General features: G+C 37.5%; 2 protein-coding genes across 11 annotated transcripts in view; both read left to right on the top strand.

Moving 5' to 3' along the window:
- TNFRSF17 (TNF receptor superfamily member 17) overlaps positions 1-3,534 on the top strand; it is a 17,226-nt gene extending 13,692 nt beyond the window's left edge. For 3 of the 6 annotated variants that reach the window (XM_027684270.1, XM_027684271.1, XM_027684273.1), the window contains 3 exons: positions 1,247-1,919; positions 2,063-2,194; positions 2,935-3,534. In XM_027684270.1, coding sequence (XP_027540071.1) covers positions 1,805-1,919; positions 2,063-2,194; positions 2,935-3,191 — 504 coding nt within the window. In that variant the 5' untranslated portion in view covers positions 1,247-1,804 and the 3' untranslated portion in view covers positions 3,192-3,534. The remainder of the gene's footprint in view (positions 1-1,246; positions 1,920-2,062; positions 2,195-2,934) is intronic. The other 3 variants (XM_027684276.1, XM_027684275.1, XM_027684272.1) reach the window with 3 other exon arrangements.
- Positions 3,535-4,931: 1,397 nt separating this feature from the next.
- Positions 4,932-18,051, top strand: part of SNX29 (sorting nexin 29) — a 96,165-nt gene continuing 83,045 nt past the window's right edge. For 4 of the 5 annotated variants that reach the window (XM_027684247.1, XM_027684249.1, XM_027684251.1 and 1 more), the window contains exons 1-7: positions 4,938-5,005; positions 10,610-10,674; positions 11,579-11,631; positions 12,048-12,172; positions 15,010-15,190; positions 16,325-16,395; positions 17,268-17,516. In XM_027684247.1, the coding sequence (XP_027540048.1) occupies positions 4,999-5,005; positions 10,610-10,674; positions 11,579-11,631; positions 12,048-12,172; positions 15,010-15,190; positions 16,325-16,395; positions 17,268-17,516 (751 nt within the window). In that variant the 5' untranslated portion in view covers positions 4,938-4,998. Of the gene's footprint in view, positions 5,006-10,609; positions 10,675-11,578; positions 11,632-12,047; positions 12,173-15,009; positions 15,191-16,324; positions 16,396-17,267; positions 17,517-18,051 lie in introns of all 5 variants that reach the window. The other variant, XM_027684248.1, reaches the window with a different exon arrangement.

Raw genomic sequence — 18,051 nt, forward strand, 5'->3', positions numbered from 1 at the left:
AGACTCAAATTACTCTGTGCACAAGCTTCATCAGAAACACGAATGATATCCGAGCCATAATCTGGGTTTCTTCCCCAGGAGTGTGAATATATGAGGCAAGTCAGAACAAGCATTGACTTCCCAGTGAAATTTTTGGCATCACCTGTGGTCCTTATTTTCTTGTGTCACACCAAAACTGGATTTTGTCAATTCCTATTTATCCACTAGTTTAGAATAGGCAGAAAAGCCTACAATAGAAAGCCTTCAGCTGTGCACCTGGCCTATAGAAACAAGTGCAGAAGACACAATAAACATTTCCATCTGCTAGAGACTAGAATACAGATTTGTTACACTGTTCCACTCCAAACAGTTTGTGTATTCCCACATGGTTTATTTTGCGGGAAAATAAGTCTCGTACATAGTAACGTGGTATGAAATCACAGTTTCTTACACAATGTTTTTCTTTTCTCTTTCTGTAGTCAAAAAGGCAACTAACTTAAACATGGCAAAGAGAAATTTAATTATAAATAAGCCTGTAATTCTGATGTAGCTATGTCAGTGATACTGGATAGAGGCAGTTATTGCTACTTGCTAGATATTACTGGTTAACTTTGTATTTAAAATAAATTCTATTAGATTAAGCCATCAAGATACAAGTTAGCTGTGTAAACTGTTTTCACTGTGGCAGCCTCCTGTCAAAGCTTTTTCTTTTTCCTGTGAGAAGACCAAATACATTTTCAGAAATGTTACATTCACTGTGTATACATCTACCAGGCTGGGAAGGAGGTGTCATATACACCTATTTTTCCATGCTGGGTACTGCAGTTATAGCACAGTGACAGTCACGTATTATGAAAAAATAAGGGAAAAATGCAGATAATGTTTTGTATAAAAATTTTAAAATATCAATAAAGCTCTTCTTTCATGATTAGAATGTAATATTACTAAATGTCTCATATAACCGTGGTTATAAGCAAAAAATAGCTAAAACCCCAAAAATGAACCCAGCAAATAAGCCTCTCAAAACCTAATAGACTAGACAAATGAGGCTAATTTGGAATTGAGGAGCAATATTCCAGTGACCAAATCTCTAGATTTTGTCATTTCATTATACCTGAAGGTCTTAGAAGTACTTTATAAAACACAATCATGAAGTTCTTGTTGAGCTTGTAATTTAACAGTATCTCTTTTAAAATCAGAACCCCATTCATTTACAAGAAGTAATTCTTTCATCAGCTATGTGTTCTAAATATTGTTGTCCAGCCAGGGAAACAGGTACGATGGAAGTTGTCTGAAGCTGCAGAGTGAGTCCGTGGCAAACCCGGGAACTGAACTGGTCATATCTTCTTACTGCTATGTCTCCTGCCTCTGGGTTTTTTCATCTTTGGACTAGGACAAAAAGTGGGACATTGCATATTATAAGAAAACATGATTACTGCAGCCCATCACCACAAAGTTTTAGGGACAAGAACAATTATTATGAACTCCTGTTTGGAGATCTTCTTTTCTATGGTTTGCAATCTTTAGCACCTGTCCAAGAAACGCCTTCTATAAATAACCATTTTCTGTTTCAGGCAAGATTGGTGCAGCTGCTCAGTTTTTCTACAATTGTGAATTGCCAAAAAAAGGAACAGTAATTCCTTGGGGACCTCAGAGTTAAATCCCTTCTATGTAACGTGATACTATGAAGTGGAGCTGTGATGGAAGTCCATTATTGCTAGCTGCCCTTAGAGTTGCTCAAACTGAGAACTGAGAAGTCCTTTGTAGATGATCCTTGCTCTTCTACAATTTCTGTGGCTTTGTAGTTCCATAATTACTGCCCCTGATGGCACCCTGCCCCAAAAATGAATACTTTGATCATTTGCTGCTCTCTTGTACGCCTTGTCATCTCCGATGTTCCAGTTCGCCACCGCCTTCGTGTGAGAACTACTGTGAGCAGAGTAAGTGTGTTGCTGCAGCATTTTGTGGCTGTGCTGGGCACTCTTGTGTTGTATTTTACACAGAGGTTTTATGTGTTGGACATGTTTACTGTACATTGCTTATTGTTTATGATTAACTTCATGCATCTCTTTTATTTCATAAGGTACCGATTCAAGTGGAATTCTTTGGATTTGTTTGGGCTTAGGAGTAATTTTAATGCTCACTCTGTTCACCGTAATGGTCTTGTTTAAAAGGAAGCGCCTAAAGCAGTTAAAAGAAAAACTGGAAAACACAGGTGAATAAATAAGATTCTTTATAAATAGTTTGAGATTATTGTATATTTTAGCTACTCTTACCAAGTACAAATTTTGCATATCGTTTATATTCCCGATTCTGATGACTGTCTTTGTTGGATTGTTTTGTATTCCTCAAATAGTCTCCATGAAGTTATCAAAGTTATTAGGCAGTAAAATATGCAGATGGTGACTTGCAAAAGCAGGAATCTCTCTTTGTTGGTTCCAGATCCTGCCAGGATTGTATGGCTGTATATTCATATCTGGCTTACTTACTGGTGTTTGAGAAGTCATTTATGAACCCTCAATAGCAAAAATCTTTATAAGAGTTTCACCCTCTTCCCTTTGAATACAAAAGGAATTCTACACAGGTAGAGGATACACATTCAATATTAGCTTTTCATCTTATAATAATTTAAATAATTTTATTTAGTATAAGCCTATGTGGTATATTTTGTGACAGTGAAAAAATTTAATCTATTTTTACATTTTACAAATACTATATTCGTGAGTGTTCAGACAATAAATAATAACTTAATAGAAAATATGTGTTTGATTACTTCAATGCTTGAAATATAGCAGTTATATTTTCATGGAACAAAAGATCATCATATATAACTACACCTTAAAACTTTCACTAAGGTTAGAACATAGTTGGAACATAATGAAATTTGGATCTTTAATAACTGTATGTTTGGTATAGGATGATGTATGTACTATATTAACTTCTGTATATTTACAGACTCCTCTGTGAAGCTGAATAATATTCTCAAGGCTAATACCGACAGCAGTGTGAATACAGAAGAAATTAGACACACACTTCCAAGTGAAACATTAATGTATTCAGTGGAAGAATGCACTTGCAGTGACTGTGGCTTGGTAAAACCTCAGACTGGCTGTGAAACTTCATTTCCATTACCAGCTACCGAAGAACGAGCAACTGTTCTAGTTACCACAAAATCTTTTGACTATTGCAACTATGTTCTGGGTGTTGGATGACTATGAGAGTAGTGTATTTTTACTGTGTAATAATAAATGAGTTATTCCAGTATAGTGATTAATCTTAATACTTGCAGTCAGTGGAGGAGGTAGTACATTGTCCTTATAGATCTTCCATTGAGCTTTCATTAATATTGTCATATTATTTCTGATGCTAGTATTTCTCTAGTCAAGTATCTCTACATTATTCTCGGGTACTAAACTAGTTATTGGAATTTTTAATTTCTGAAAGGCCTTACAAAGGACAGCTTTTTCTGCCCTTAAAGACTGTATCTACTTACACCAGATATATACAAACCCATCAATAAACAAGTGTGCAAATATATGCTTTATGTTAAACTCAGATCTTGTGCCAACAATTACTTGATGGGACACAAGGAATGTTCCAAGAGGCAGAAATGAAGACCCCCAGTACATCCTCAGGGTTGTAAAGAATAATTTCAAATAGCCCCTATGATACTTGAAATAGGAATGTTCTAACGATGGATCCTTGCAGAGCATGGAGTCCTCTGGGTTCAGAAGGTATTGCTGGGTCACACTGAGGGAGGTTGTGGGGCTGTGGAACACCACACCATGGAATCATGGAATATCCTGAGTTGGAAGGGACCCACAAGGGTCATCAAAGTCCAGCTGCTGGACTTCACTGCAATCCCTGCCATCCCCATGTATTTCCTGATGGTACCAGCTTTCCTTTTAGCATCCTTTTCTGATGTATCTCTATTCTACTAATTTTTTTACTTACCTTTATCATATTTACAAAGATTGGCGATCAGCAAGAGTCATGCCAGACTACCGTGTGGCCTAATATTAGGAATATACTTCTGTCCCCTTGCCTTCCAAACATTGATGTTATTTTCCTAATATTAGGCCAGTTTTATTCCTGGAAAACTGCAACAACAGAAAAAACTGTCAACCCAACGATCTTCTTTACTCATGGCTAACTTTATATTTCAGTTTCTTGCACAAATGACAAATTAAAATATTTTAGGACTAGTAAATTATTGCACAAAACCTATGAACAATCCCTGTTAGAGCAGCTTTAGAAGGGTGTCACAAAGCTTGGGCCAGTTGGGATTCAGCTGCATAGGTCTGGGCACACAGAGCCAAAACCTCTGAAATAGGCCTAGATAGAGCGCTATTAAATTTATATTGGAATTTTTAATTCCTGAAAGCCCTTACATAGGACAGCTTTTTCTGCCTCTAGAGATTAGAGACACACTTCGAAGTGAAACATTAAGGTGCCCAGTGGAAGAAGGCGCTTGCAGTGGCCCTGGTTTGGTAAAAAACCTCAGGCTGGGTGTGAAACTCCATTTCCATTATCGGCTACCGAAGGACGAGCGTCTGTTCTGGTTACACCACAAAATCTTTTCTTTTGATTACTGCAGCTACGTTCTGCGTGTTGGACCACATTTCATATTATTTTATGTCCCACAGTTTTTGTACCTTTTTTATTTTTATTTTTCGAAAAATGACCGTTCCCGAGCTTTCACCTCGCACAGCACCCGTGCCAGCGCAGGATAGTTTCTCCCTGCTTCTCTCACCCCTCCTGTGCCCGCTGTCCCTTCCCGCCCCACAGAGCGGCTCAGCCCGGGCGGCTGCCGCGGGCTGTGGGGTCGCGACAGGGATCGGCGAAGGGCTCCGGGCCGGGGGACACCGTGAGGGCCCCCGGGCTCGGCGCGCTTCCCACACCCCGGGCCGTGTTTACCTTCCGGGGCGCGGGCGGGTTCCGGGGCGGGCGGTCGCTGCCGGCCCGGCCGTGGCTGAGCGGGAGAGCGGCGGCCCCGGCGGACGGAGCCCCGCGGGCACCATGAGCGGTGAGTGGGGCGGGCCGGGCCCTCCGCCCCCGGGGGAGGGCACAGCCCGGGGGTCCCCGGCCAGGCGTGGTCCTGCCCCGGTCCCCCGCTCCCCGGTTCTCCCCGTGCTGAGGCACCGAGCGCTTCGGTCTCTCATCACCACACCCCGCTCCTCGTTCCGGCTCCCCCAAGTACCCCCGAAGTGGTGTTTTACCTCGTTTCAAACCCCAAGTGCTGCCCTTGAGCGTGGCTTTACTGGCTCACAGCACAAGTGATGTTGGGCTCGGTGTTGCCTCAACTGTGCAAGATCACGGGAAATATTCCCGAGAAAATACATGACCAAGAAAAACGGAAATAATAAAAATTAACAGAATGAACTCAGTATCAAGCAGTCGGTGGGAGAGGTGAGAAGCATGACCATGACCAGTGGAGAAAGTGGTGCCTTCTGGTGTTCGGGGTGTGCTGTTTGTGTCTCCAGCTCAGTCCCGGCGAGGATGTGCCAGGTCTGGATGTGGGAATTTCTGCCCTTCGTGTTCGGGGGAAGCGTGCGGGGGGTGTGCTAAATCCCAAGGGGTCTGAGGTGTTTGTCGGAGGAAATTCTTAGAAGCTTTGCCTGAGAATTGTGACCTATAAACTACAGGACTGGAGGATGTAGAACCACTTGAATGGGTCAGCATAAAGAGTTGTGAGGGAGAATGAAATTTTGATAGATTTCTCTTGTAAATGTAAAGGATAAGTGGTAGTTACTGAATATGTATTAAAGCACACTGGCAAGGGTTTGTTTGGGGCTTCTTAAGAAGGGAGGTGCTTTAGTAAATACTTGGATGGGTCTCCTTGTACAACTTCAGTAATGGAAGTTGCAGTCAACAGTCTGCACCTGAAAATGAGATTGCTTGTTTATCCCCCACCCTGAGTTAATATGTGGTCAGATTTGTTGCCTGTAAGGATGTAAGAAAATACTGTAGAGTTAACTGGAGTAACTAAATGCCACATTGCAGTAATTTCTGAAAATGAAATAAAAAATAAAACTGCTTCAGTTGCATTTTTCTCTGTTTTGTTCTCAACTTTGTGGTAAGAAGAAAACAGCAGGGTTTTTTAACGGAAGAGATGAGGCAAAAAAAGAGATTGTTTTTGGGGAACCTGTTAATTAGCCGTGTGAAAAATGCAAGTAACAGGGAAATCTTTCAAACCATGGGAAAAAAAAGTTTCTCAAATGTTTCAGATCTTGACATGATATAGATTAAACCCTATATGAAATCTGTAAGAGTCATTGTTTTCATATGGAAAACCTCAGCTCTTCAATGGTGAATTCAGGCCGGGACTAACCTTGTGCAAATTTGTGCAAATCAGAGCCTAAATCTTCCTAGGAGACTCACTTTTGGAAGCTCTGTTTGGATTCTGTGACTCAAAAGACAAGGTAGCACCTCTTGTGGCCTAAAGCTTCATCATGTAGCTATTTTTGATACCTATACTCTTATTTTTTTTAAGACAATGAAGAGATACAGGTTTATGAGGAGAAAACATTTAATTACTTAAAACGGAATAATGCCTAAGGTGACATTAACACCAGTACTTCAGTTACATGGTGACCTACCCAACTTTAGCCCCTGCCAAGACTTATATGACTTTCCCAACAGTTTTGATTAGACAGCGAGATAACAAAAAACCTACTGATGTTGCACTTTGCCAAACATTACTGTTATACAATACTGTGCAGAATTTTTCCAGAATAATACAAATGAAACAGTTCAGAACAAAGAAATATCTATCATTATCATGCTTGTTTCAGATAAAGGAGATAGCTAATCTTTTAGCAGCTGTAACAGCACTGTCTGCACTTATTTCCTTGGCCAGTTTTAGCCCTTGAAAGTAAAAGAGCTGTTCCTAAAATATAGATAGGAGAACCTCTTTTCCTCATGGCTATAATTAAGTTTAATGTTTATTTTTTTAGCTACAGTGCATTTCTAGTGGATACAAAGGTACCTTCCTGTTTATTTAAGCATTACTAAAATATTACTAATGCTACTTATTAATTGCATACTCATATTTTATGTGCTGAATAGGCTAAACTTTAAAGGGAAGTAACACAAGGAAACTAGACTTCTGTGCTGGTCAAGATTTATGGGTGTTGTCACTTGTTCAGCAACAGTTTCAGAAAACTTAAAAAGGCACCTAATTGAGGATGAGGCAGTAGAATCATAATAGTGTAGTATCAGGTGGCATTTAAATTAAGTCTGTGTTTGTTTTATCTTAAACTTGTACCCTCAGAACCTGTACTAGAGCAAGCAAAAGGGATTGCAGTCTGAAATTTTGTATACAAGACTTAAATGCAAGTGGTGTTTAAGAGCAAGCTGAGGTTTATTTTTTTGACTTATATGCTACATGTGGTGCTGAAGAGAGCTTTAGCTATAAAAAATTGGATGAAAATCCTGCTTTCCTTTACTTGCATGTCAGTTCTCTGCTGCTTTGGGTGTGGATGTTTGTGTCAGGGTATGGAGAGAAGTTTGTTTCAAAAATAGGAAAGCATGACCTTGAACAACAGAAAATGAGGAGGGTCATAGAGGCAGGTGCAGCACCTGAGCCTATTTTAAACCCTTTTTGACTGAGTAGATGTTGGTGACAGGAGTCTCTTTAAGTTTCTTAGCTTTTGCAACCTTATGCTTATGTTTTCACAATTATTTTTAGACTCACGTAGGAACTTCCTTTTTCATTGCTATAGTCTAAATACAGCCTTTTTTTCTGAGTAATGCTGTTTTTGTGCATTCTCTGTTTTGTATTTGTTTGTGTGTTACTGCAGTTTTTACCACTATTCTGAATTAGGAGAAGGGTATTTTGGTCAGTTTGGAATACACTTAGACTTTAAATCAGCTGGAGTTAATCAAACTTAATTGCTGCTCTTGTCTGAAAATACACTTTTTTTGTTTCCTAAAGGCTTAGTTTAGAAAATGAAGACGTAAAAGAGTAAAATCTTAGAGTTAGTACAGATTTATTTTTACCTTCCACCTGCAACAAAAACATTGCTAAGTAGTACTACATTTTCTAGGCTTATTACAAAGAAAAATATATCCTGTGCTCGAAAAAACACACAACTTAATCTTTCAGTTTAAAAAAAAAGTTAGACTTTGTGAATATTCTTTTTCTTCTATCTGCAGAATTTCTGTTAAGCGCAGCAGTAGAAAAGTTTAAGATGTGCATTGAAGGAAAACCTCGACCATCCCTCAGTATAGACTTTATAGTATTATGTGGCCTTATAGCCTTGTTAATGGTGGAGGTGATTTGAAATGCTTCTGAAATTATTGGATGTAATCACATGTAGTCACGATTGTTATAAGTGCAAATTTGTGACTATGATAAAGACAAAAGGCACATTGCATTCAGTCTGTGTAGATTTAGGGCTGTTTAGTATCACAGGCTTTAGTGATTTAGAACATCAATTAGTATAGTGAACATCTGTAGGTTTTCTGTATTTATGCATTTTTTATATTGATCACAGTTTGAAATCTAGTTGCAAACCATTTCTGTGTTACCAAATAGATACAAAGAGTCCAAAGAGGTGTGAACTTAAAAACTAACATGTATTGCATTTGGAAGTCAAACTTAGCCCACATACCAATATTTTCATTTGAAAGATGTTTTTCAGGTCATGAAATTATTAATTACATGCATTTGTTCTGATGCAGTCTCAAGAAAAGTTGTGTTATGCCTGTTCTTGCAGGTATGTGGGTAGCATAAGATGTAAAAGTAATGAGTTTTGAAGAAAATCTATAGGTTTGTGTATATTCAGTGTCACTGCACATGAGGGGTTGTACTAAAAGTTGGGATAGTTTTCCTTATTTTACAGTTCTGTGATTTATTATAAGACATATAAATGCAGAGGCATGTATGCATCTCCATTTTTGGCAATGCATGCTTGCTAAAAACACTGAATATAATTTAATAAATTATAATCTCTGAAGGAGCACAAAGTGGAATGGTAGGGATTATATGAATTTAACTTTATCTCTGCAGTGGCATAACTGGCATAGTTGTTAGGAAGTTAAAACCTGGTTGGTGTGGAGTTTGTTCTGGAGTCCTTTGCTGGCTCTGAACATTGTTTGTGTGCAGTGGAGTGCTTGACTAACAGACCTGAACCTCACACATCACATGCCTGCCCAGTTTGAGTCAGAGTTCAAAACTGGAAGTATAACTTCTAGAAAACACACTGCAATCAGCTAAATAAGCATTCTGAAGCTTAGTTAGTGAGCAGCTACGTTTGCATGTTTTTCTTGTTTTCTTTCTTCTGTTGTGTGTTGGGGGTTTTCTTCTCCTAATCCCATATTTAATGAATATACATGGACTATGAGTTATATTAATATATTTATAGACAAATTAACATGAATATATATTCAAACATTATATTAATATAACATATATTAGTATATTATATGACTATATCTATTTAAACAAAGACAGAGCCATTTCAGTAGGACAAATTCTGTCCTGTCCTGGTTTAGGAGCAAACTGTTTTGAATGGTATTATGAAAATAGGAAATTCTGGGATTTGGACATCACAGTGTCAGATAGCAAGAGGAAGAGACACATATCTTTAATGTCATCTCTCTACTAAAGGGCCTATATTGTGTGGTGTTTGATTTTCAGTGTCTGGAGGAACTTGCTCATGCAGAGTTTTGATAATTGGCTTTCAGTCTATACATATATTGATTGTATGTTCTTTGAGAGGGAAAGGATAATAATGACTCTAATCCTAGAGAGTTCACAGAGGTTTCTGATAGATATTTTGAACTTAAGCTCAGAATAAAAACATTATAGAGGTAATATAGGTTAATTAAAGAATAAATTTTACATATATTCATGGGACTTTATAAAGGATATTCCAACAAGCAAAGTATTATGCTATTTGTTGTTGAAATGCTTGAGAAGTTAAAGATTGTCTTGCATAGTTGCTTGAATAGTAAGAAACTAGATTTTGTAAGTGTTAATGAGGAAGAAGTCTGCTGGTAGCTAAATTTTAAGGGATTGATTGTAACAGTTACAAAGTCCACCTGACTTAAAACTCTTTCTGCAGTGAGGTTGTTGGACAGTAAGAAGATATTCCTGCTGTCTCTATCTCATTTTCTGTTCTTTTTCTTGTACTACTAAGCTGGTAGTTGTCCCAGTATGAGTGAATACTTGTGTGGTTGTGTGAGCTCCATCATACACCTAATCCAACCCACCAGAAAAAAAAATAAATCTTAAACTAGGTTAGTTCTAGGCTTGCAGTGTGGCCCCAGAGGTGGTTGGTTGTGCTGTGCATCAGCTTGCAAAATTATACTGTATTTGGTAATACTGCAATATATGTTATATCATGAAACCAAAATCTTACTAAAATAAGACTCTAGATGATATTTGAAACAGTATTCCTGCTATACCAACATAGTGTATACATATATAACAGCATGTTATAGAAAGGCTACTTGAAACCTCAAAACAGAGTTTATACTGCATCATTTTACTTAGAGAAAACACATTAGTTAATTTAATGGAATAATTGGCATGGGAAGAAAGTTTTCAGGGCCCTTGTGTTGACCCAAACATATTTTACAAAGCCTATTTATTTTAAAATGATATAATTTCGTTGAATTTCAGGTTCACAGAATAATGACAGTAAAAGACAGTTTCTTCTAGAACGGTTGCTGGATGCAGTTAAACAGGTGAGAAATCCAATACACATTTCTGTAGTATCCTTACTCAGGGTTGTCAGAACTGGCAGGAACTGTCTTTGCTCTTTTTCCTCCTCTTTAACAAGGAGGAGGAATAAGAAGAAAAGGAGAGAGAGAAGAAATCTTGGCTTTTACATGATACTAAAGATTTTTTTTTTCTGCTAGCAAACAACTATTATGCAGTATATGTTTAAAATTCTTGTTCTTGACAGATTATACTTGTAATGTATATACTTGAAGTGTATATATAATACCATAGAATATATGCTGTGAACATATATATTTGTAATACTGATAAGACTGAACTAAATTGAAGTGTACTGCAAAGGCTAACTTGGTGAGCATTTTTTTCTTTGCACTAGATTTTTAGTGAATGGTTAAAATACGTGTAAAGATATGATTTGTTTATTTATGTCTGTATTTTGCATCAACATGAAGTTCAGCTAGTAGAATTTCATACACTGGATTCAATTTAGGAGGGCTTGTGAGGGAAAAGAATGCCTCAGGAGTAAGCCAATGAGATGTTTTATAAAGAACAATTCTTCTGTAATTGTAGTACTGGGCTGAATAAGAGCAGTGTTTGGTTTTGTGGGTTTTACATTTTACATTTAAAACCCCAAAGTGGTAATTTCCACTCAATTTTCAATTTAGTGAAGGACCTGCAGGTGTGTTACTCTGACTAGCAGGGATATATTGATCTGCAAGAGTAGCCCGTTAGTGGAACACGATGCTGTAGAGCACTTTTTGGTTTCAGGCTGTGTTTGCCCATGCTTTATTTTGTGCTGCTTCCTTTTTTTGTTATTATTTGGTTTCTTACGTGGAAGAAATTCAGAAAATTGAATTTGTGTAGTGTAACAAAAATTTCATAAAATTTTTTAAACTCGGTTTCTTGCAGTGTCAAATACGATTTGGAGGAAGAAAAGAAATTGCTTCAGACTCTGATAGCAGGTAAAATAGTCTTAAGAAACTTTTAACATGCTTAGATTATGCATCATAATGGCATAAAACATGACACATAATACTTGACATGCTCAGAAAATTATATTACATGAAATGTAAGTGTTCTGAAGCTGAAATAACATGGCTAACAACTACTCCAGCAGGTGAGGATGATTTCTCAAATTGATTGCCAGTTCTGAATGTATTCTGTGCCCCAGCTTTCGATCATCATGGTGAGACTGTGGGTATAAGTAGATTATCCTGCCTGCAAATAATGAGATTAGTGCATAGAAGGGGTCTTTCACTGCTTATAAGATAATGCTTCATTTTACATTCCCTATTCAGAGATCTGGAATAAACTTGCTGTATAGAAACATGGTTGATTGTTTTTTTTCCCTATGATTTCTTTAAAAACTCTGTTGCAGAGTGACTTGTTTGTGTGCTCAGTTTGAAGCTGTGTTTCAGCACGGCCTGAGGAGGAGCCGAGGACTGGCATTAACAGCAGCAGCAATCAAACAGGCTGCAGGTTTCTCCAGTAAAACTGAAACAGGTAAGTTGTTCATTGTAACTATTTTAAGCAGTTGATATGTTCAATCAAGTGGTATAATTTCCAACAGAAGTTTTAAGCATTGCTTGAACTGCAGACTGTAGGTAGGATACTTCATACTTGGCAGTGTGTTGTAGCAGTGAAAATGATTATTACTCTCTTATCTAGTTTAACTTTCATACCAAGTTTCTCTAGAAATTTTTGGTGTGAGGAAACTTCTTAGCAGTTAAATGATGTGTAGTGGCAAGTTTATTTTGAATTCTGGTAGGGATAAATGTTGTGTAATTGTGCTGTTAAGTTTTTACAACATTTTCGTTCTAAACTGTCTTACTCCACTCTTTAACTGACGTATTCTATTGCATCAGATGTGTTTAACTTCTAAGTATTGATGTAATTTTAGAAAGAAAACTTATATTACTTGTAACTAAAATAAAGACAAAATGCACATTGCATTCAGTCTGTGCAGATTTAGGGCTGTGTTGTTTGAGTAGTTTTTTATTGCTTTCTCCACATTTAAAGAAAATATTCCTTTATTTTTCTCTTCACCTTGATGTTTCTCTTGGTTTTTTAATCAAAACTATATGAAGATATTAATCAGTTTTGTTGTGAAATTTGACTTTCAGTATTTTTTTTCTTAATCAGGGTACACATAATGGAAAGAGCTCCTTTTTAACTTTTGAAACTCTGTCAAGTGTAACATGTTACGCTTGTAAACCCACATAGTGGAGTTCTGGGTTTTGGTGGGGTTTTTAAAAATATATTCAGTGGTGCTGGAATTGTTAATACACTTTGATCTGCATTTATAACTTCCAGTGACACCAGACAACTGCATATAATGGATATTACATTAACACAAAATGTGTAGTTTGATATAATGGTGTTTTTAAATTGCTTCAGCAACAGACTTGTTCCCTGTGGCAGACAGGGTGAAATGTTGAACCTTGTGTGCTCACCTTCCTGCTAATGGGTTAGAGCCTCCAGGCTGGGCTTTTTTTGGGAGCTAAAGTAGCCATGCTCTTAAAGAAATTGGTGAGTTTTCTATGTTTACCTTTTTTACTTAGTAATGGGCAAGAACCTGATGCTTTGCTGGTGCTAAATGAACAAGTGAGACAAATTCAGCTGTTTACACTGCCTTTACAAATTTTTCAGCTCTTCAGTGGGTTTTTTTTCCCCCCTTGTGTGTATTTTTAATTGGGGATTGGATATTCTGTGGTCTCTTTCAGACTCTGGGTGGTTTCCACCTCTTCAGTAGGAGTGGTTTGGTTGTCTGCAATTGTGAGTCTTATGCTTTGGTGCAGAGAATGTGCTTCCCTGTTCTGCTCTCTCTGGCTTAGGCAAACAGTGTGTCTTTGAAGACAATTCTTATGATTTCTCTCCTGTCTATGGCTAGGGTTGAGGGTGTATGAAATTTTTGATCCTGTGTGTTAGTGGTTAGAAGCACAAAGATACATCTCTGATTCTTGGGAGTTTAGTAGCAATTTAGCTCCATGTTCATGTGTATGTGTGTCTTACCCGGGGGCTTGGCACTGAGGTGATGTGGAGGAAGAGGAGAAAGTCGGGAAGGTTTTCTGTGGTTGGGGAATGGAAGGAGGAAGAAAACATCATTTTTAGTCCTGAGGAAGCTTAAGCAATGTGTGGAAGGTCAAGAACAAAAACATGGCTGCTTTGCAGCAAATAGAATGCTGTACAGTGATTTTTTTTTTGTGTTTTTAATGGAATTGAAGGCTCCCTTGCATTTATCATTACAAATTACGGTGTTGGGTTGGTATGGTTTTGCTTTTTGTTTTTTTTTCCTTTTCCCTGAAAGCAGTTGCAAAGTATTTCTATGTTTATATCACTTTCAGGCACATGAGTCTGGTGTGATTTATATCCTGTTCTGTCTAGCATAATCACAGGTGTCATCTTTTTTTTTTAGCACAGTGGGATACTGCTGTTTAGGCTATAAATTCAGGCTTTGACAATTGAAAAATAAAATTGTTCAGCAGTGGTTTTTGTTTGAAATTTACAGATCCTTCATGACAAGCTGTACTTAATGATTGCCAAACTATACCATATTGTAATAATTTCAAGTTTTACAGATGAATTATCTGATTTTTTTTTTGTTTTCACCCTGAGAAAATGGGAAGAGGTAAATTGTGATAAATATGTCCCTAAAATATGTTCTTACTCTGTTAGAAATGGGAATATGCAAAATACCAGGTGTTTTGTTGTACATTTACAATTACTGATGTAGATTTTTTGTTACCTCCAACTGAGAAATTTGACGCAACTGCAAAAAAATTTTTTATCAATATTTGGTGACAGGACAAGGAAAGTGTTTTAGTGGAAAGAGGTATTGTTGCCTTTTAAATGCAACACTTTTGGTTTTTAAAGTAACATGACTTTGTCATTTGCATGTCAGCAAATTCTGGAGCTACCTGTTCCTTTGGATGTAGCTCCTAACATTTCACAATCAGCCTTAAGATAGAGTTCCAAAGAATTTTTTTTTCTTTGCATAATTTATTCTCAGCTGAACACCTGAACCTGTCCTATGGATGAAATAGTGGCTTAAATGTGATTTTTATGTAAAAGCATGAGATTGAATCCTTTAATTTGTGTGTTTGGCTTTTTCAATGAAGCTAAAAGTTCTAAGTGCTTAAATAGCCCAAGTCCAGTAGAAATAAATAACCTATTTAACAGGAGGGTTGCACCAAGATGGTAAATGATTCACCTTTGTTCAAAGTATAGGTAACAAAGTTACCTGTTTGCATTTACATGTAAATTTATAAAACATTCAGGTATGAGCTTAGCAGTTTTCTTGGTTGGGTTATGATTAATAATAATTTATTATTCAATGGCAGAGCCAGTGTTTTGGTACTATGTGAAGGAGGTTCTGAACAGACACGAGCTGCAGCGCTTTTACTCTCTGAGGGCCATTACCTCGGATATTGGCAGGGGCCGGGCCTGGCTGCGCTGTGCATTGAATGAACATTCCCTGGAAAGATACGTTCATATGCTGCTGGCAGACAAGAATCGACTCAGGTACTGCATCTGATATCTTTGTAAGGCAGGAAATGTGTTGAAAAATTAAGTACTGAGACTAAAAAAACCCCGGACAACCAACCAGAAGCCACGGCTGTAATAATACGCCCTATTCATTGCTGTGCTGCTCAAGCTGCTTCACCTGATTCTTTTGTTCATTTTTTAAATTTTTGGCAGCCATTAAGAGAGTGGCTTGTGCCTATGTCAACATGTGACCTGAGACTGGCTTCATTCTGCCCCATGAGAATCTATACTTCTATCCTCACCTTCATTTCCATCCTCTTTCCTAACTCCCTTCCCTGTTCTTTCAACAGTTTTCCTCACTGAGACATTGGCACCATGCTTTAAGGTGCCCCTCTCATTCCATTAAAATAGTACCCAATTGCAGCCTTGAGCTGACCAGTTCATCAGTGGCCTGTTGCCTTTTGGAGATGCTCATCATGTAATTGCAAAGCTCTAGCAGTGAAATAGTGGGGAGCTGCTACCACAGAGCCCTTGGCAGTGGTTTGGTAACAGCTTGTGAACCTTTTATTGCAGTTACTGAGGATAACTTGCATTGTGAAATCCTGAAGTACTTTGGAGGGGCAAAATGCACTTAAGTTCACAAACTGAGTCCTACCTTTCTCCTCATACATCTTCAGCTCCTGTTCTTTTTGAGAATTTGAGGTGTTCTCCTTGTTTTATCAGTAACTGTTGAGCTTGATCAAGTCCGGCGGATGCAGCAGACAGCCATTCTTTCCATTTGCATTGATTAATGGATGTACTGGATAAGGTTATTGCCAGAACTGAGTTTGTTAATTCCTCCTTTTAATTTTTATTTTGTTCCAGTCTTCTGTAGCTTTCTTCCAATATAAGATCAAATGAAGACAAATGAAACAATAAGGAAAATTGAAAACCATTGCGAGGAAATTAGTGACTTGAATTGCCATGTCACTAATTACTCTCATGCTTTTAGCAATACTTGCTCAGTATCAGGATTATCAGCACAGTCTGCATTGTAATGCTATTTCTAAAAAGGCTTATTCCAGAATCCATTGGTGTAATCTTACTTATTTTTGAGTTTTCTTGTTTTTCAGAAGTGGAATATACGTTAGTATAGGACTACATATTCTTTTTTTTCCTTTCAAATTATAGTGTCTTCTATGAAGACTGGTCTTTTATGATGGATGAAGAACGTTCCAGTATGATCCCTACAATGGCAGCTGGTAAAACTTCCTGTTAAATATTACTGTTCTTGGAAAACTATTGCCTTTTGGGATGTTATATCTATTTCTGGTTGTGAGGAGCTTCTCTAATACACTGCTTATGTGGAGAATGTGTGTCAGAGGCACAGTCAGGGTGAATTGTCAAGGTATTATGCCAGTTTATGCTGTGAATTGATGGATTGTTAAAATACGGATCTGGCCTTCCTACAGTTCAAAAGTCTTTCACATAAATGTTTTTACTCTTCAACAGTCAAGGCTAACTTAAAGCTAGTGCAATTTGGAGAAAACAAAATGGGCTGTTACTGACTAGAAAAGCGTAATGATAGAATTTTGTAGTAAGATCCAAATTATAGGCAAATACAGGTAAGGAGAGTAGCAATAAGGAGTGATAACAAATACTTTACTTTTCTAGTGTTTGACCACAGAAGTGATGTTTTACTACCTCTTTTATCCTTTTACTCAGATACGTGGTCGTGTGCTTTGTTCTGCAAAACCAAGTACACAGAAGTTTTTGGTAATAGAATATAGGAACCAACAAATACTGAAGTTGCAGTGAAATGGATTTAAATAAAAGGTTATAAATAAACAAGTTCACAGTACTTATTGCTTATTTAATGTGCAGCTGAACAGCCATCAAGATGAATTCAGAACTGATTGCATCAGCTTGAACATAGTCTAAAAAAGAATGAATGGTACACAAAAGAATAAGAATTCATGCATGGAGAACTGTGGGAAATTTTTGGGAAAAATATTTTACATGTCATAGCTTTGTTAATCCTTAGGTTCTATGTTTTTATCTTTCATGTGAAGTATGAAGTGTGAACTATAAAGTGCATTTTTGGTCTCTTTTTCCCCCTCTCCTTTATTTGAAGGTCTGAACTCCATCCTTTTTGCCATCAACATTGATAATAAGGATTTAAACGGGCAGAGCAAGTGCGCACCCACCGTGTCTGATTTGTTAAAGGAATCCACACAAAATGTGACTTCGTTGTTGAAGGAATCCACGCAGGGGGTGAGCAGCCTCCTCCGGGAGATCACAGCTTCCTCTGCTGTCTCCATTCTCATCAAACCTGACCCAGACACCGACCCCCTTCCTGTCCTGCCCCGGAATGTAAACGCTGGTAAGATTTTAGGTAATGTTGGGGTCATTCAGAAACTTATCAAATATTCGAGTGTGTTTAAATGACTTTTTAATTTCAACTTGATGCAATATTATAGGACAGAAATCTTAAAAATAAGTGTGTGCTGCACATACAAGCTAGTTGAGTGTGTAATAAAAAGTATGGAATTCTTTAGAAATGCTGGTGTGAATACTGGATGGTATTTCAGCTTTCTTGCATCACTGTGAGAGAGAGGCTGAAGTGTCTTATTGGTAGGGCTTTGCTTGTGACCTGAATTTCAATTTCTTATAAGATTAAACCTTGCAGTTCGTGATGTAATGATTTTTCATTTTTAATTTATTTTCTTTTAGCACTTTTATCAGTCAGAAATACACTGCTATATATCTATTATTATATATTAGATACAAATCCAAGCTTGTAATCTTCTTCAAGTAGGGCCTCTGTTTACAGTCTGAGTTCCTATACAAAATGAAATTCCTGAACCAAAATGAAATTTGCTCATATGCCCTTTTAACCTTTAAATGTCTCAATATTA

The sequence above is a fragment of the Neopelma chrysocephalum genome, unplaced genomic scaffold, assembly GCF_003984885.1.
Source record: "Neopelma chrysocephalum unplaced genomic scaffold, ASM398488v2 Primary Assembly neopelma1_65c, whole genome shotgun sequence".
NCBI classification, from domain to species: Eukaryota; Metazoa; Chordata; class Aves; order Passeriformes; family Pipridae; genus Neopelma; species Neopelma chrysocephalum.